General features: G+C 37.4%; 1 protein-coding gene across 1 annotated transcript in view; it reads right to left on the reverse strand.

The window, feature by feature from the left end:
- The window catches only part of IFT57 (intraflagellar transport 57), a 73,989-nt gene that overhangs the window by 5,097 nt on the left and 53,565 nt on the right, over positions 1-15,327 (reverse strand). Inside the window, exons 7-8 of the mRNA XM_005910178.3 lie at positions 2,465-2,536; positions 1,009-1,140 (exon numbers count right to left, since the gene is read on the reverse strand). Coding sequence (XP_005910240.2) covers positions 1,009-1,140; positions 2,465-2,536 — 204 coding nt within the window. The remainder of the gene's footprint in view (positions 1-1,008; positions 1,141-2,464; positions 2,537-15,327) is intronic.

Below are 15,327 nucleotides of genomic sequence, written 5' to 3' on the forward strand. Positions count from 1 at the left end.
GGCTCTTGGTTGATCTAATCTGCCTGCTATGCAGAGAAAACTCGTTCTCAGAAACAATAGAACATCAGAATCAGTAATTAGTAAGATTTAACAAGCAGTATGAGAATACAGAAATGTTCTTGGGAACTAATTTAACAATTATTTAGTGTCAGTGTTTGAGAAATACAGGGTGGCTTTAATCAGAGACTTTTTACAGCATTTTAAAAATAAAAATACCCATGAATACGTGTGTATATGTGTGAACAGTTAATTAAACAAACAATAAAAAATGTGAAGGTTAGCTTCTGCTTCGTCTTTGAGAACTCCTAAAAGTATTAATACAGAAGTATCTCCAGTTTATTCCCATTCTTTTCTCCTTCTAACCTTGTCTGCCTTCAACTGACATTGGTAAGTGCTCTTAGTGGTCTTCCTCAACATCAGGAAAGTGGGGAGCATAAATCCCAGAGAAAAGTCATTAGATCCCTACCGTTGGAACAAAGCATGGCTGCTTTCAAAGGATGAAGGTTTTTATTTTATTTTTGGTTGAAATTCTAAAACTTTGACAGGATCAAAAAATGTGCTCATTTAATTAATTAAACTGCTGTCTTTGAATGTGTCTGGCTTTCATATCCCTTATTATGTGGTTGTAAGCCATTATGGCAAGGCTGTCTTTTCCCCCAACACATGTATATGCATACTCTTCTACTTCCTCCTACTCAGACAGTAAATTAACAGCAGACTTAGAAACAAAACCAGGTGTCCTGACACTCTGTTCCTTTTCTAAGGAATATATGACTTCTTTTACTTCAATCAGATGAAGAAATGCATTTTAAAGACTCCTAGGATGTCATTTCTATCGCACGTAAAATGGAGATGACAAGTTCCGTTTGCTTCCGAATGCGGGCAGAGAATTACTGTGCTGCTGTTTGTGAAAAGTACTGCATGACCCTCTAGAAGAGAAGTGCTGTGTCAAGTTTAGGGATCAGAGTCATGAACTGGAATGAGCCCCAGGCATCACTCTTCAGTTACCTCACTCAGCTGGGCTTGAGCCGCACGATATTCCTGAACCAAGTGCTCCAGCTGATTGTTGATGTACTTTTCTCGGCTGCCAATCTTTTCCAGAGTCCTACTAATCTCATTATGAAGTCTGTCCAAAAATCCCTAGAAATTTCATGAAATTTTAATAGGCAAAGAATACACAAATATGATTTTCCAAAGTAGTTTTAAATGGGTTAAATCTCCCTCTGTTCAGCCCACAAATTCTTAGTTACAAATAAAAAAGATGAAACAGTTTGAAATTTTCAGTAACAAAAAAGTGTGCAAGGAAAATTATTTTAGTCACACTGCAGAATGTTAAAATTAAAAAGCACCTGGTAGTGTTAGTTGATTTATTTGTCCTTATGCAAATCCAAAATGTGTGTGAGTGGAATTTGCTTTAAAGTTCACAATCAAAGTAGGTAAGGGAATAACATGATTTTCTTATAAGCACAATTCAAAGATGACTGGAATATTGCAGCTGGAAGTAGATCATTAAACTTATCGCTCTAGTCTGCAGTGACATCATTGGGTGACACAAAAAGGATGCCAGTTTTGAGTGGTATTCAGAGGGAATAAGGGGTTCTATAGCAGATTCATACTTTGGCATGAGCAATCTTCCTATGATTGAATTGTGTTTTCCGAAATTAATATGTTGATGCCTTCCTTTCCCCCGTCTCCCCTCAAGTGACTGTATTGGAGCCTTATAGGAGGTGATTTTGATTAAATGAGGTCATCAGAGTGGAGCTCACAGAACTGGTGTTGTTATAATATGAGGAAGAGATATCATAGCTCTCTTTCCCCATGTGAGGACACAGTGAGTAAGTGGCTGCATGTGGCCAGGAAGAGAGCCCTCCCTACAACCTGGTCAGCTGGCATCCTGATATCAGTCTTCTAGCCTCTGCAACTGTGGGAAAATAAACTTATACCGTTCAAACCAAACCAAACCAAACTTATAGCTCCAGTCTGGGAACCAGAACCTTACTCCAGCTTGGCTTCCTTGTGGTAGTCTCCAAAAGTCCCTATTCCTGGCAGGGCAGCAAGCCTGGAAGCTGTAGGTTCTAGGCATTGCTGGCCTGGCGCTCTGTTATTCTTCGGGATTCAAAGAGGAAAGAATGATGAAATGATTCTAACACGCCTACATATATAAATAAACTATATCTATACTATAAAGTATGCAATAAACTATATATATATATTGTATAAAGTATGCAATAAACTATATATATATATATATATATATATATATATACACACCCCACATCTTTTAAATAGTTACCTTTATTTAGTTGGTTTAAATCTTAGGGCTGCTGAAATATAATATGGTATATTTGATCAGTAAACTCCTCAAGGGTAAGGACTGCGCCACTTTTCTTTCATGTCTTCCCTTAACAGGTACTTCACAGATGAATAAATGGACTCACTGACTCATCTGAAGTAAGTCACATACCTTGGTTTCCTTTAGAGCAAATTCAATCCCACTTTTGTGCTGGTGCATTTGGTCAACATGGATTCTCCAATCCTATAGGGATAAGAGCATAGAGAAACAAGTGAAAAATACATTTCCTTCTTTCTTCTACAGTTTTGAAGCTATATTCTTTATTTTAATTACTTTGGTTGCTGCTCTGTTTCAGGTAGGAAAGGCCTATATATAGCCTGCAATCAGATTATAAGGAAATATGTGTAGAGCACTTCAGGATAAAAGGTTCTAAATAAATTTAAATTATTTTATGTGTTCACAGAGTGATGTCTGACAATTTGAATATAAATCATCCCTGCACTGCTGGTGGTTAATATTTATGACTACCCATCAAAATAGAAAAAAAAAACTAATTACTAGAAAAGAAATACTTGTTTAAACAGTAACAATTATGTATAACAGAAGCAACTCTGGAATCAAGTTTTTTTTCAGTTGCTAAGTCATGTCCAACTTTTTGTGACTCCATGGACTGCAGCACGCCAGGCTTCCCCATCCTTCACCATCTCCCAGAGTCTGCTCAAACTTATGTCCATTGAGTTGGTGAAGCCATGGAACCATCTTGTCCTCTATTGCCCCCTTCTCCTCTTGCCTTCAGTCTTTTTCAGCATCAGGGTTTTGTACAATTAATTAGCTCTTCACATCAGGTGGCCAAAGTATTGGAGCTTCAGTTTCAGCATCAGTCCTTCCAAAGAATATTCAGGGTTGATTTCCTTTAGGATTGACTGGTTTGATCTCCTTGCAGTCCAAGGACTCTCAAGAGTCTTCTCCAACAGCACAGTTCAAAAGCACCAATTCTTTGGCAGTCAGCTTTCTTCATGGTCCAACTCTCACAACTGTACATGACTACTGGAAAAATCACAGCTTTGACTAGATGTACCTGTGTCAGCAAAGTGATGTCTGGGCTTTTTAATATGCTGTCTAGGTTTGTCATAGCTTTTCTTCCAAGGAAGAAGTGTCCTAATTTCATGGCTGCAATCACCATCTTCAGTGATTTTGAAGCCCAAGAAAATAGCCTCTCACTGTTTCCATTGTTTCCCTATCTATTTGTCATGAAGTGATGGGACTGGATGGCATGATCTTAGTTTTCTTAATGTTGAGTTTTAAGTCAGCTTTCTCACTCTCCTCTTTCACCTTCATCAAGAGGCTCTTTAGTTCCTCTTTGTTTTCTGCCATTAGGGGAGTATCATCTATATATCTGAGGTTGTTGATATTTCTTCCGGCAGTCTTGATTCCAGCTTGTGACAGATATATCCATTGCAGCATTTCACATGATGTCCTCTGCACAGAAGTTAAAATAACCAGGGTGACAATATATAGCCTTGACATACTCCTTTCCCAACTTTGAAACAGTCCGTTATTCCATGTCCGGTTCTAACTGTTGCTTCTTGACCCTCATACAGGTTTCTCAGGAGGCAGGTAAGGTGGTCTGGTATTCCCATCTCTTTCAGAATTTTCCACAGTTTAGTGTAGTAAATGAAGCAGATGTTTTTCTGGAATTCTCTTGCTTTTTCTATGATCCAATGGATGTTGGCAATTTAACCTCTAGTTCCTCTGCCTTTTCTAAATTCAGCTTGTACATCTGGAAGTTCTTGGTTCATGTACTGCTGAAGCCTAGCTTGAAGGATTTTAAGCATTACCTTGCTAGCATATGAAACGAGCACAATTGTAAGGTAGTTTGAACTTGTATCATATATCAAATATTAGTTTGTCCCTTGAAATTAAAATGGGGCTCTCTTGTTTAGACTTCAGAGTCTCTCTCTTAAGAAATCTCTATAATGATTATTAGAGTTCATATATTTGAGATATATTCTACTACTTTGAGACTGATCTAAATTTGTGTGCATATTTAAAATCTATCCCAACATTTTAATTTCCTAGAAGAGATTCTCAAAATTTTTGATTTATATTACTAAAGGTAACAATTTTAAGACTTGAGAAATATTCATCAGAAGAGAAAAAATATTAAGGTGAGTTGAAGTAAGTGATGGGGCCAGGCTATCCTTCAATCACACATACCTTCCTGCATTTTCTCCCTTCCTGCTCCCATTTTATATCTACACCACTTTATGAAGGAAAAACTCTTTTGTGAATAGTTCTAGTGTAATAATTTCTTAACTTTGAAACGTGTCTGTGATTATATGGTAAAAAATCCTTGGATATTTCACACATATCAATTATGAAATTACATTACATCTGCAAAGAAGCTCAAAGAGCATCTAGCCTGACCTTCATCATTTCACAGATAGAGCAAACAGACGCTCAGTGACAGAAAGGGCCGTGTCCAAGGCCCCAGAGGTAGTGGTGCATGTGGATCAGAAGCCCAGTGTACTAATCCCCACACAGTATCTTTTGGCAGTTCAGAGTTAATAAAAGGAGAAACTGGTTGCTTGACATCAGTGAAGGTGCTAGTGAAAGAAGTGTTTGTTGCTCAGTTGTGTCCAACTCTGCGACCCCACGGACTATAGCCTGCCAGGCTCCTCAGGCAAGGATATTAGAGTGGGAAGCCCTTCTCCAGATCTTCCTGACCCAGGGATCAAACCTGGGTCTCTTGCATTGCAGACAGATTCTTTATTGCCTGAGCCACCAGGGAAACCCTAGAGCAGAGAACAAACAGCACTTTGCTGTGTCCTTAAGCATTTTTTCTGTCTCATGAGTGGAACGTATCTCAGAATACAAGCGTGGAAAGAATCTTGAAGATCATTGATTCACCCATCTAATAGTCATCTATAGCAATGCCTGGACTGCTCATGACCTATGACTATGGTTAGACAGACGTGACCTGGAAACAGGCCCCTCCAACTAAGCCAGTCAACAAAGGAAAAGGAAGGAGAAGCAACTGGCTGACCTCCTGCAACTAGATCTAATGTGGTTAAGTTTTAAAATGGGAACCTGTTTAAGCTCAAGCAAGCATCTTGATGAAAGATAATGAACCTAACAAGTATCATTATAATAATTTTGTAAAGAAGTACTCATCCTGCCTGATTAAAAAAAAAAAATGTTAGAAGCAAAAAAATGTTAGAAGCTTAATAAACATCAAGCTCAAGTATTCCTATCAGTCTCTGTCTCTGTCAATAGATATATATGTATATGTGTGTATATATTTACATATATAAATGTATAAACATACACATATATTTATACATACATTTAAAATTTAGTGTAACTGGTGTTTAAAACAGTTTTGTGTTCTACTTTTTTCTACCTAGCACTGTTTTCGATCCAACAAATGTTTAAAACATGCATTTTTTTCATGTTTTGATATTCAAAGTATTTTGAGAGAAGCAAACATGCCTGACTCATCTGTGCATAACTATGATAACTTACATTGATGTTAAGCTCCATGGAGGAGCTGCCATTTCATTGGAACCTTGAAACATGAGCACTAGCATTTCAACTTGCTGAAAAGGAGGGGGAGAGGAACAGTATTTTAGGCTGAGGGAGTAACAAGAACAACGGAAAACAGAAAAATTATAGAGAACAGTAGGCCAGGCTGGCTAGAATATAACACACAAAGTTCTTAGGGTGGGGTGGTTGAATCACAAGGAAACAAAGCTGGAGATGGTAGGTTAAATTAGATCAAGGGCTTTAATTAAGGAGTGTGGATTTTACCTTGTAGAGATAATGGAGAGCTATCAAAGATTTTTAGTTTCAGTTTTAAAGACAAGTCTGTGTTTTGAGAAAGTAACAGAGTGAACGACTAATTAGAAAGGTTGAGATTGAAGGCAGGTAGCAGACCAATTAGAGAAGGCAAAGGCAACCCACTCCAGTACTCTTGCCTGGAAAATCCCATGGATGGAGGAGCCTGGTAGGCTGCAGTCCATGGGGTCACTAAGAGTCGGACACGACTAAGCGACTTCCCTTTCACTTTTCACTTTCATGCACTGGAGAAGGAAATGGCAACCCACTCCAGTGTTCTTGCCTGGAGAATCCCAGGGACGGGGGAGCCTGGTGGGCTGCCGTCTGTGGGGTCGCACAGAGTCAGACACAACTGAAGTGACTTAGCAGCAGCAGCAGACCAATTAAGAAGCTGTGTCATGGTCCACTTGACAGATTAGCAGGGGTTTATCAGAGCAGTGCTTGTAAGAATGGAAGGGAAGGGGTGGATTCCAGGGACGTTGCAGAGACAGACTACAAGTATTTGATTACTGACTCAGGGGAAGTGTGTTGATTACTGACTCAGGGGAAGTGTGAGGCGGCTGAAGGGGAGGTGGGCAAGTAGACAGATGTGGGCAAGTAGACAGATGTCTGCAAGGTTTCTAGCCTTAGGAACTGAGAGCATAGTACAATCACAGTGTGACAAGAACAGAATAGATTTCAGGGGGTCAGAAATACTGAAGAATTTGGTTTTGGACTTTCTAATTTGATAAGCTAATGGGACATTTGTGTATTCTTATTGCCTTTTAAAGTGGAAAACTAGTAATGATCTATAATTATCTGCCAGGCAAATCTGAATGCTTGTTTTCTTAAAATCTTTTGAGATGGACACATTTCCTGACATACAACTATTTTTATAAAAGCCTTATAAAAGTGTTCTTATACTTTAACCCAGCAATTTCACCTCTAGAAATTATTCCCAAGGAAATAATTGGGATACACACAAAGGACAATGTATAAGCTCTGTGTAAAATAGTAGAACACTCTCTAAATATCTTAACAGTAGAGGACGATTTAAACTAATTCTGCAACATATATTTCATTCCTAAAAACAATGTTGTATGGTAACGTTTTTATAAAGCTCACAGCAAAAGTCAAGGATACACTATTTGGAGATGTACACACATGTTGTTGTGTTAGTCGCCAAGTCATGCCCGACTCTATGTGATCCCATGGACTGTAGCCCACCAGGCTCCTCTGTCCGTGGAATTCTCCATAAAAAAATACTGGAGTGGGTTGCCATTGCCTTCTCCAGGGAATCTTCCCGACCCAGGGATCAAAGCTGGGTCTCCTATATTGTAGGTGGATTCTTTACTGAGCCACCTGGGAAGGACACACATATATGTGAAAACACTAAAAAGGAAAAAAAAAAAAAAGAAGAGGCAGTAGCAGCTACTGGCAGTACACAAATCAGAGGACAGTGATTACCTATGGGGTGGGGGTGGGGAGGGGCAGCAGCGGGGCAGCACATGGACAACTTCCAGGGTATTGTAATGGCCCAGTTCTCTCTCAGGTTGGGTACTGGGTTCATAAGTGCTCATCACTGGATTTTAAAATTCCATATGATTTTATATTCAATTATATAACATATATACACACATTAGCATATATATACAATATATAATATTGTATATTAAAATGTTAAATTCATATCAAAAATATTTCACAGAAAAAAAAGCCTGTTTTTCACACATGTAGCATACAGTAAGGTGAAAAAACACTGCCAATAGAGTATATTCATTAGTTGTCCACGTAGTAAAAATTAATATCTGTGTATATTTATATGTGTTTATTAAAACAGGATTTGAATGTTGGTATTTTAAATTTCTTCCTCTTCTAACAACACTTTCCCAATTTCCTATAAGAGAATCTTGTCAGTTTTAATCATCAAGGGAAAAAATGTCAAAAACTTTCTGGGTGCCCAAAGACATTTCTGAGAGGGGTTTAATATAGCTATAATAGAGGACATAAATAATTGTACTTGTAACATTTTAAAAACATGAATGTTGTTGTTTAGTTGCTAAGTTGTATCCAACTCTTTTACCCCATGGACCGTAGCCCACCAGGCTCCTCTGTCTTTGGGATTTCCCAGGCAAGAATACTGAAGTGGGTTGCCATTTTCTTCTCCAGGGGATCTTCCCAACTGAGGAATCGAACCTGTGTCTCCTAAGTTGCAGGCAGATTCGTCACTACTGAGCCATCTGGGAGGTCCCAAAACATGAATACATAGCTTTAAAAAACTACAAGTGAGAGAGTTAAAAACTTTAGAAAGGTTAGTGGTAAGAATGGAGAATATAGGTTTCAATGATATGTTAGGATCCAATCCTCCAAATAAGGAGCAGTAAGAAGAACTGTTAAACAATAACAGCAATTCTTAAATAAGAGAGAATCCATTCGGTTATGAGGCACTTTTAAATACTTTTCTCGTCTGAGACAACGTTTGAGAGCACTAGTAGATATTCCTTGTCCCTTCTTTTTCACCGCTCTCCTTGCCTGTAATAGGGTTATGTGACTTGCTGCTGGCTGTGGGGGAAGTGCACTTCATTGCTCCAGTCATGCTGGCCTTGCCCACGTGATTCTCTTTGGCCAGTGGAATGATGATGGACAGGGCCTACGCCAGGACTGTGCAGAAAATCTAAGGGGTATCGTCAACTCACTTGCCCTTTCTTTCAGCCATGATAATAGGCAAGCCCCACAAAGGGTTTATCTTATAGGTCTGAGAATAAGAAACATGGAAAGCAGATGGAGCAAAGCCACAGCTGAGCACACATTGGCAGATGCATATCTTGAATGAGAATAAATGTATGTTACTATTGTTGTAAACCACTGTGATTTGGGGGTGGTTTGTGATACAGAAATCTGACTATATATACATAATTTATAGGGAAGAAAAGAATCAGGTTAAATGACCTTTCCAAAGTTTCATGTCTGGAAAGTGGAAAGCATTCCATGCTGGTGCCTCTTAACATACTACATGCTGCTTTTCTTTGTCATAAAATGAACTACCAAAGAGTACTTAAGGTAAACCAAGACTTCTTTTTGTTACGTGTCAAGTGAGATCACATGGACTACGAGAGGTTACTGGTCACCTGTTCCAAAGTGCTCCACGTGTGTCTATTAAGCATCATTTCTCATCGCTATTGAAGGTGACCTTTTCATCTAATCTAGCACATTTCTTCTCTCTATGGAAATGAGAAAACTAATAATGATAGAGAATATAATTTCTTTAGACTTTCCTTCTATTTTACAAATCCTTTCATACAAAATCTTGTGTGTAGTTCTGTCACACAAAATCTTGTGAGGTAGATGGCAAAGGTATTGTTGAAACTATAATCCTCCTCCCTGTTCCAAATTCTTGAGTACCAAATTATATATCTCCTTTTTTCAGAAACTGGAGAACTGTGATAACATCTCTGCAGATGGTGATTCACAGTATACCATAAAATCAAAATGCATGAGATCTAGTTACAAAAGTTAAGGTGACTGGAAGACTACAGATCTTTGGGTTTTACTTCAACAGAACAACACCTAAACAATTTCCTTTGCATACATAGAGACATTTTGTTTTTTCCCAACTTAGTGCTTAAAGCGCCTCTCTGAAATAGCAGGGAAAAGAGAGTCTGAAACATGAGCTAGGGATGGCAAATGAAACTTTTATCTGTGTATAAGTTCTACTAATTTACAACTTGTGAAATGTCAAACTCTCAGTTTTTTTTTTTTTTCCACCCAAGTTTGAGCTTCTTTATGTGTGGAAAGGCATTGTGCCAAAGACTCTTGATATAGAAAAGCTGAGGAAGGCACCTTCGTGTGTAGTGGGATGGTTTTCTTACAGGCTCAGGAAAAGTCCATGCCAGGGCACAGCTGACTGATCTATGGGCGCCTTTCGCTCCAGCCCCCAGTGGCAGGGGCAGGCCCTGATGTCTTGAACTGCTTTCCATCACAGAATGTTACTTCTGCTGTATGTCCCACCTTTTCCCTCTATTCTTATTGTTCCTCCCTCAATTCTGTTATGAATAATTAGTGATGAAATCTTCATTCATTGTTCTGTTTTTATAGTTTTATTTTAATGAATATAAAACCATTTACAACAGCTTTTACGGGCTCCCTCCATGAAGAGTGTCTAACCCATTTTTTCTTTTTAAACCTTTGTTTCAACTCTGAATTCACTTTCTCTGGGAATTTTTAAAAATCACTCTGGGGAGGAAATCCTATGTACTTTACATCCATTCTGAGATCTTTTTAAGTCTAATAATAGCAACTTCAATGTTAATATTCAAGGAATGCTTTATATGTGTCAGGCACTATGTTAAACATTGTTTCTAAAATCATCACATATGATTCTCTTAAAAACTTCATGAGGATATTGAGATGTGGCTACTTCAAAGTAGGCTGCCCAAGCTCACATAGGCAAATTGGGTAGAGCCTAAACCTCTGAAGACCACCACAGGATATCAAGTCACGTCTCTGATGAAATGCAGTAAAGCACAACTAAAAATTTTATGGGGTGATGGTTAAAGGAGTCTTTAGTTTTATCTTTAATATTTGAATTTTTATAAGAATGTATTTATATATCAATAGTATAATGAAAAAATATGAAACATTTTAGGATAAACATATGTAATTAAAAACTTTTTCACAAAGAAACAGCCACACCTACATGCTTTGCCTGTGTGTCTCGTTTTGTTTTTGGCCATGCTGCATGGCCTGTGGGAGCTTAGTTCCTCAATCAGGAATTGACTCTGTGCCCTCAGCAGTGGAAGCTGGGCAACCAGGGAATTCCTATACCTATATGGCATTATCAGTGAGTTTTCTCAAACACCTAAGAAAGAAATAACAACAACCTTATGTGAACCCTACCAGAATATAGAAAAAAAAGGGATAGCAACTGCCAACTTGTTTTATAAGAACTTCAGAGCATCACATGAAAACCTGACAAAGATATTTAAAAAACAAGAAAAAAAATACAGATCAGTATCTTTTGTAGAGATATAAAAACCTAACAGCCAACAGAATCCAGTAACATACAAAAAGATAATATAACATGATTAAGGTACATTAATTCCAAAATGCAAGGTTAGTTTAATACTCAATAAACCATTATAACATGAGAGAAAACAAGAAGAGAGAAAACAAGAAGAGAGAAATCAAATGGTCATTTCAATAGATGAATAAAGAAAAAAATCACTTGAAAAAATTTAACATCCATTCATAATAATAACTCAACAAACTAGGAACAAAAAATAAAGTTCCTTAACCCATCTTATGATATTTATAAAAGTCATAAAGCTAACATCATCCTTAATGGTAAAACTGAAATATTGAAAGCGTTCTCCTTACTAATGCAACGTATATCCAACATAGACTAGGATTCTTAAACAGTATATTTCAGACAAGATAAAGGAAATAAAAGGGATAAGGCTTATAAAGAAAGAAATAAGATGGATGTTATTTGCAGATAATATAATTGTATACACAGAAAATGCAAAAGAGTCTACAGGCCTACAGTTAGAATGAATAAGTGAGTTTAGCAAGTTTGCTCGAGATGTGTACAAATACACACATACACAGATAAATGTATTTTTAAATAGCAGCAACAAATAAACAGAAAATAAAATCTAAGAGATACTACCTAAACAAACAGACCAATGAAATAAAACAGAATGTCCAGATACAGACCCACAAAAACATGTTCTCTTTTTATGACAAAGCAGAGCACTGGTAAAAAGAAAATTTTTAAAAATAAATTGGGTCAATTGCATAAACATATGAAAACCAAATAAATCTTGAGTTCTGCCTTACACTCTCACACTGTATATAAGAATAAATGTTAGATGGACTGCAGATCTCAATGAAAAAGGTAAAACAATACAGCATCAAGAAGAAAACAGGAGATTATCTTTGTAACACTGGGAAGCAAAGATTCTTAAACCTAGATTTAAATAAAGATTATTGAAACAAAGATTAAAACACAAATATCAGCCATATGCCACTCTCTCCAAAACATCATTTTGAGTATATTACAATTAAGCCATTTTATCACAGTACACCAATAAGAGTGAAAAGAAAGCCAAAAGGTAGGTATTTACAATACATATTAATATATCTGACAAAGGACTCATGTCCAGGGTATATAAAAAAAACTTCTTTAAATCAAAAGAAAAAGCAGGTAACCCAACAGCAAAAGACAAAAGGGAATACCCAATTGCCAAATAAGCATATGGAAATGGGCACAACTTCATCAGGCATCAGGAAAAAGCAAATTAAAATGACAATGAGACATCACAGGCAACTCACCATGGTGATTAAAATAAAAGAGACTAAAACTATACTAAATGCTGAAGAAAATGGGGAGCAACCGGAACTTTCAGACAAGGCCGGAAGGAGTATAAATTTGTATAATTACTTTCAAAAACTATCAATTATCTGGCAGGGTCTGCTAAAGGTGAGCACACGCAGACACTATGACCCAGCAATTCCATTCTTAGTAGAAACCGTAGGAGAAATGTGTACTTATGTTTCCCAAATGACATGTTCAAGAATTTTCAAATCAGCATTATGTATGTAAGTCACAAACTATAAACAACTCACATAAGCCAGATGTGGGTTACCCTGGCAGGGCATGAGCTTGGGTTAGGCAGCTCTGTATTGAAGGAGCTGACAGCTGGAGGTTGTCTGCAGACGGCACTCTCTGAAATTGGGCAGCAAGGCCTTGCTTGGAAGGGGACCTGGACAACTCATCTGTGTTTTAACCAGAGGGAGACAGACCTAGTTATTAAAATGATAACTGTCGTTGCAGTCATACAGAGATAGGGCCAAGGGTGAGCTGTGGTCCCAAAGCGATCAGTCTCAAGATTTCACTCTGGAATACTGATGTTCCTGTGACATGTTTAATATCCCATCCACAGTCAATGACAAAATTCTCTGGTAATCTGATAGCAGGAAATCAGGTTAAATCAAAGAGGCAGAGAAGACAGCTTGATAGAAGGAGCTGCATATGGCCAAGTTCACTGTAGCAAATATTTTTGGAATAGGTCAATAATTTATCATACTCTTTGCAAGGATATGAGCAGCATATTTCCCTCCTCCACCCAGAACACTCCCTACTCTAATGACAAAATATTATCTGTATTCTCGCTTTTTGCACTCTGCACAAGCAGTTTTGCAATCGCTTCTTCCTGTCCTAATTGTTAGATTAATTTTCAGCTTCATTACTGCTCACATTTATGTATTCGTGTGTGTATGTGAGTGAGAGAGAAAAAGAGAGACACTGTGCATTAAATTAAATAATTTTTTCATGAGATTAAATTACTTCCTTAATGAAAAATGCCCACCAGGTTGCAGGATAATTGCAGAATGTGGTTGCCTTGAATTTTTAAATGGGAGATTTTTCTTTAATTGTCAGCAGCTTAAAGTCTTCTGTGGTACACCTTTTTGGTGTGGAAGCAGGATTTTTCTAAGTGTTCAAAGAACTAACCATATGACTTAGGAAGAGTTCAGTATGTATGTTCGGTGTATGCTATATGCTGCAGGGGGTGTGGGAATCATGCTAGAAATATGTATTTCCTTGGGAAAGTTCTTGCTTCCTAGATATTCCTCTTGTACAGAAAATAAGACGTGCACATAAAGGGTAAGCAAAGGCTATCATAACAATCACTGGGATCCTCACACCTGACTGTAATTGAACTGAAACTGGAGATCCATAATCTCTCCATAAAATACCTTGTTAGATAAAAAAATAACATCTCTAATGTGTGCTCAGAGATTATCTTTACTGACTACCATCTGCTACTAAGCATTTTCATATGTTGACTCAGTCTTCTTATTCATGCTTACTCTATCCACAACCCTTTTAAAAGTCCAAATCTTCTGAATGAAGGCTTCCAAACTTTAGATAGAGTCATGACATGAGCCTTGAGAAGAGATTTGGCAAGGCAGAGAAAGGGGCTCTTTTTAAAATGCAGGAACACTCTCAGGCTGACTCAGAATGTCATTATTTCACAGGACGCTGAGGAACCATGGTGGAGGGCCAGAAGGGATGACCTTGCCAGTCCCTCTCAACCTCAAGAATGAATCATCAAAACTTTGATCTCATACTGATACTCAAAAAACAAAAACGGAAGTCATCTACATATTTGAAGAACTAAGAAACATAAATCGATACCATGGCATAAAGAAACAACCACATATAATGGGATAAAGACTATGGGGGTAACAATCTGTACAAATGTTAAGAAATTTGTAATAAAACATTCTGATGGTGAGAACTGCTCTATTGATTGGAAAAATGAGGCAAGGCAATTACAAAGTGCATTTCATAGGTCCATATGATAAATGGTTTCTGCTTCAATTCATATTTTATATTAAGTAATTAAAAGGAAACATGAAATTATACTTTGCAATAATGAAATATTTAGGCAGTCTAGAAATTCCAGTTATAATCAATGTGTATTAACTCCACACTCTCAATCACAAACGTCTACCTGAGGTATATCTGCCATGAGGCATGAATCACTTTCCTCTACAGCATTTACATAACATGTAATTTTTATTGGTTATTTACTTAAAAATCTACCACTGTTGATGTTCTTTAGTTAGAGCTGATTGTAATCTCTAAAGCAAAAACTGTTTCAACTTGTGATAAAGGAAACCTTTCGGGATCCAGTTGAAACATTTATCACACTCAGGGTAAATAGGAAGGAAAGCATCATCAACCAAGTTTAAACACAGAATATCCTGAATGTTCAGCCACAAGCAGCTAAAAATCATTTCCAGGTGCCTAAGGATGGCTAGATTTTCCTTCGCCCCTTTGTAGTATTTTCAAATGCATAATTATGCCTAGTATACTTTGCTACGACCCTGTCCATGACCCACAAGCTACAAAGAAAAAAAAAATACAGCTGACCTTGAGAATACAATTTAAAGTCCACTAAATGACACCATTTTTTAAAAACAATACAAAAATCCAAAACAGTACTCTCTTTCGTGTAGTCTCCCTGAAAGAAAGTGTGCCTGTAAAAAAGTTCATCAGTGAATATTTCCTTTCATTCTCTGAGACAACCTGCAGTTGAGTAATCACACTGGCTGCTCTAAAAATGTATGTGTGTCTAGTTAATTTAGGCCGTTTATTTTGATAGCATTCACCTCTTTTTGATTATAGCAGGTGTTTCAAGGATAAATTT

This window comes from Bos mutus, chromosome 1 (genome assembly GCF_027580195.1).
Source record: "Bos mutus isolate GX-2022 chromosome 1, NWIPB_WYAK_1.1, whole genome shotgun sequence".
NCBI classification, from domain to species: Eukaryota; Metazoa; Chordata; class Mammalia; order Artiodactyla; family Bovidae; genus Bos; species Bos mutus.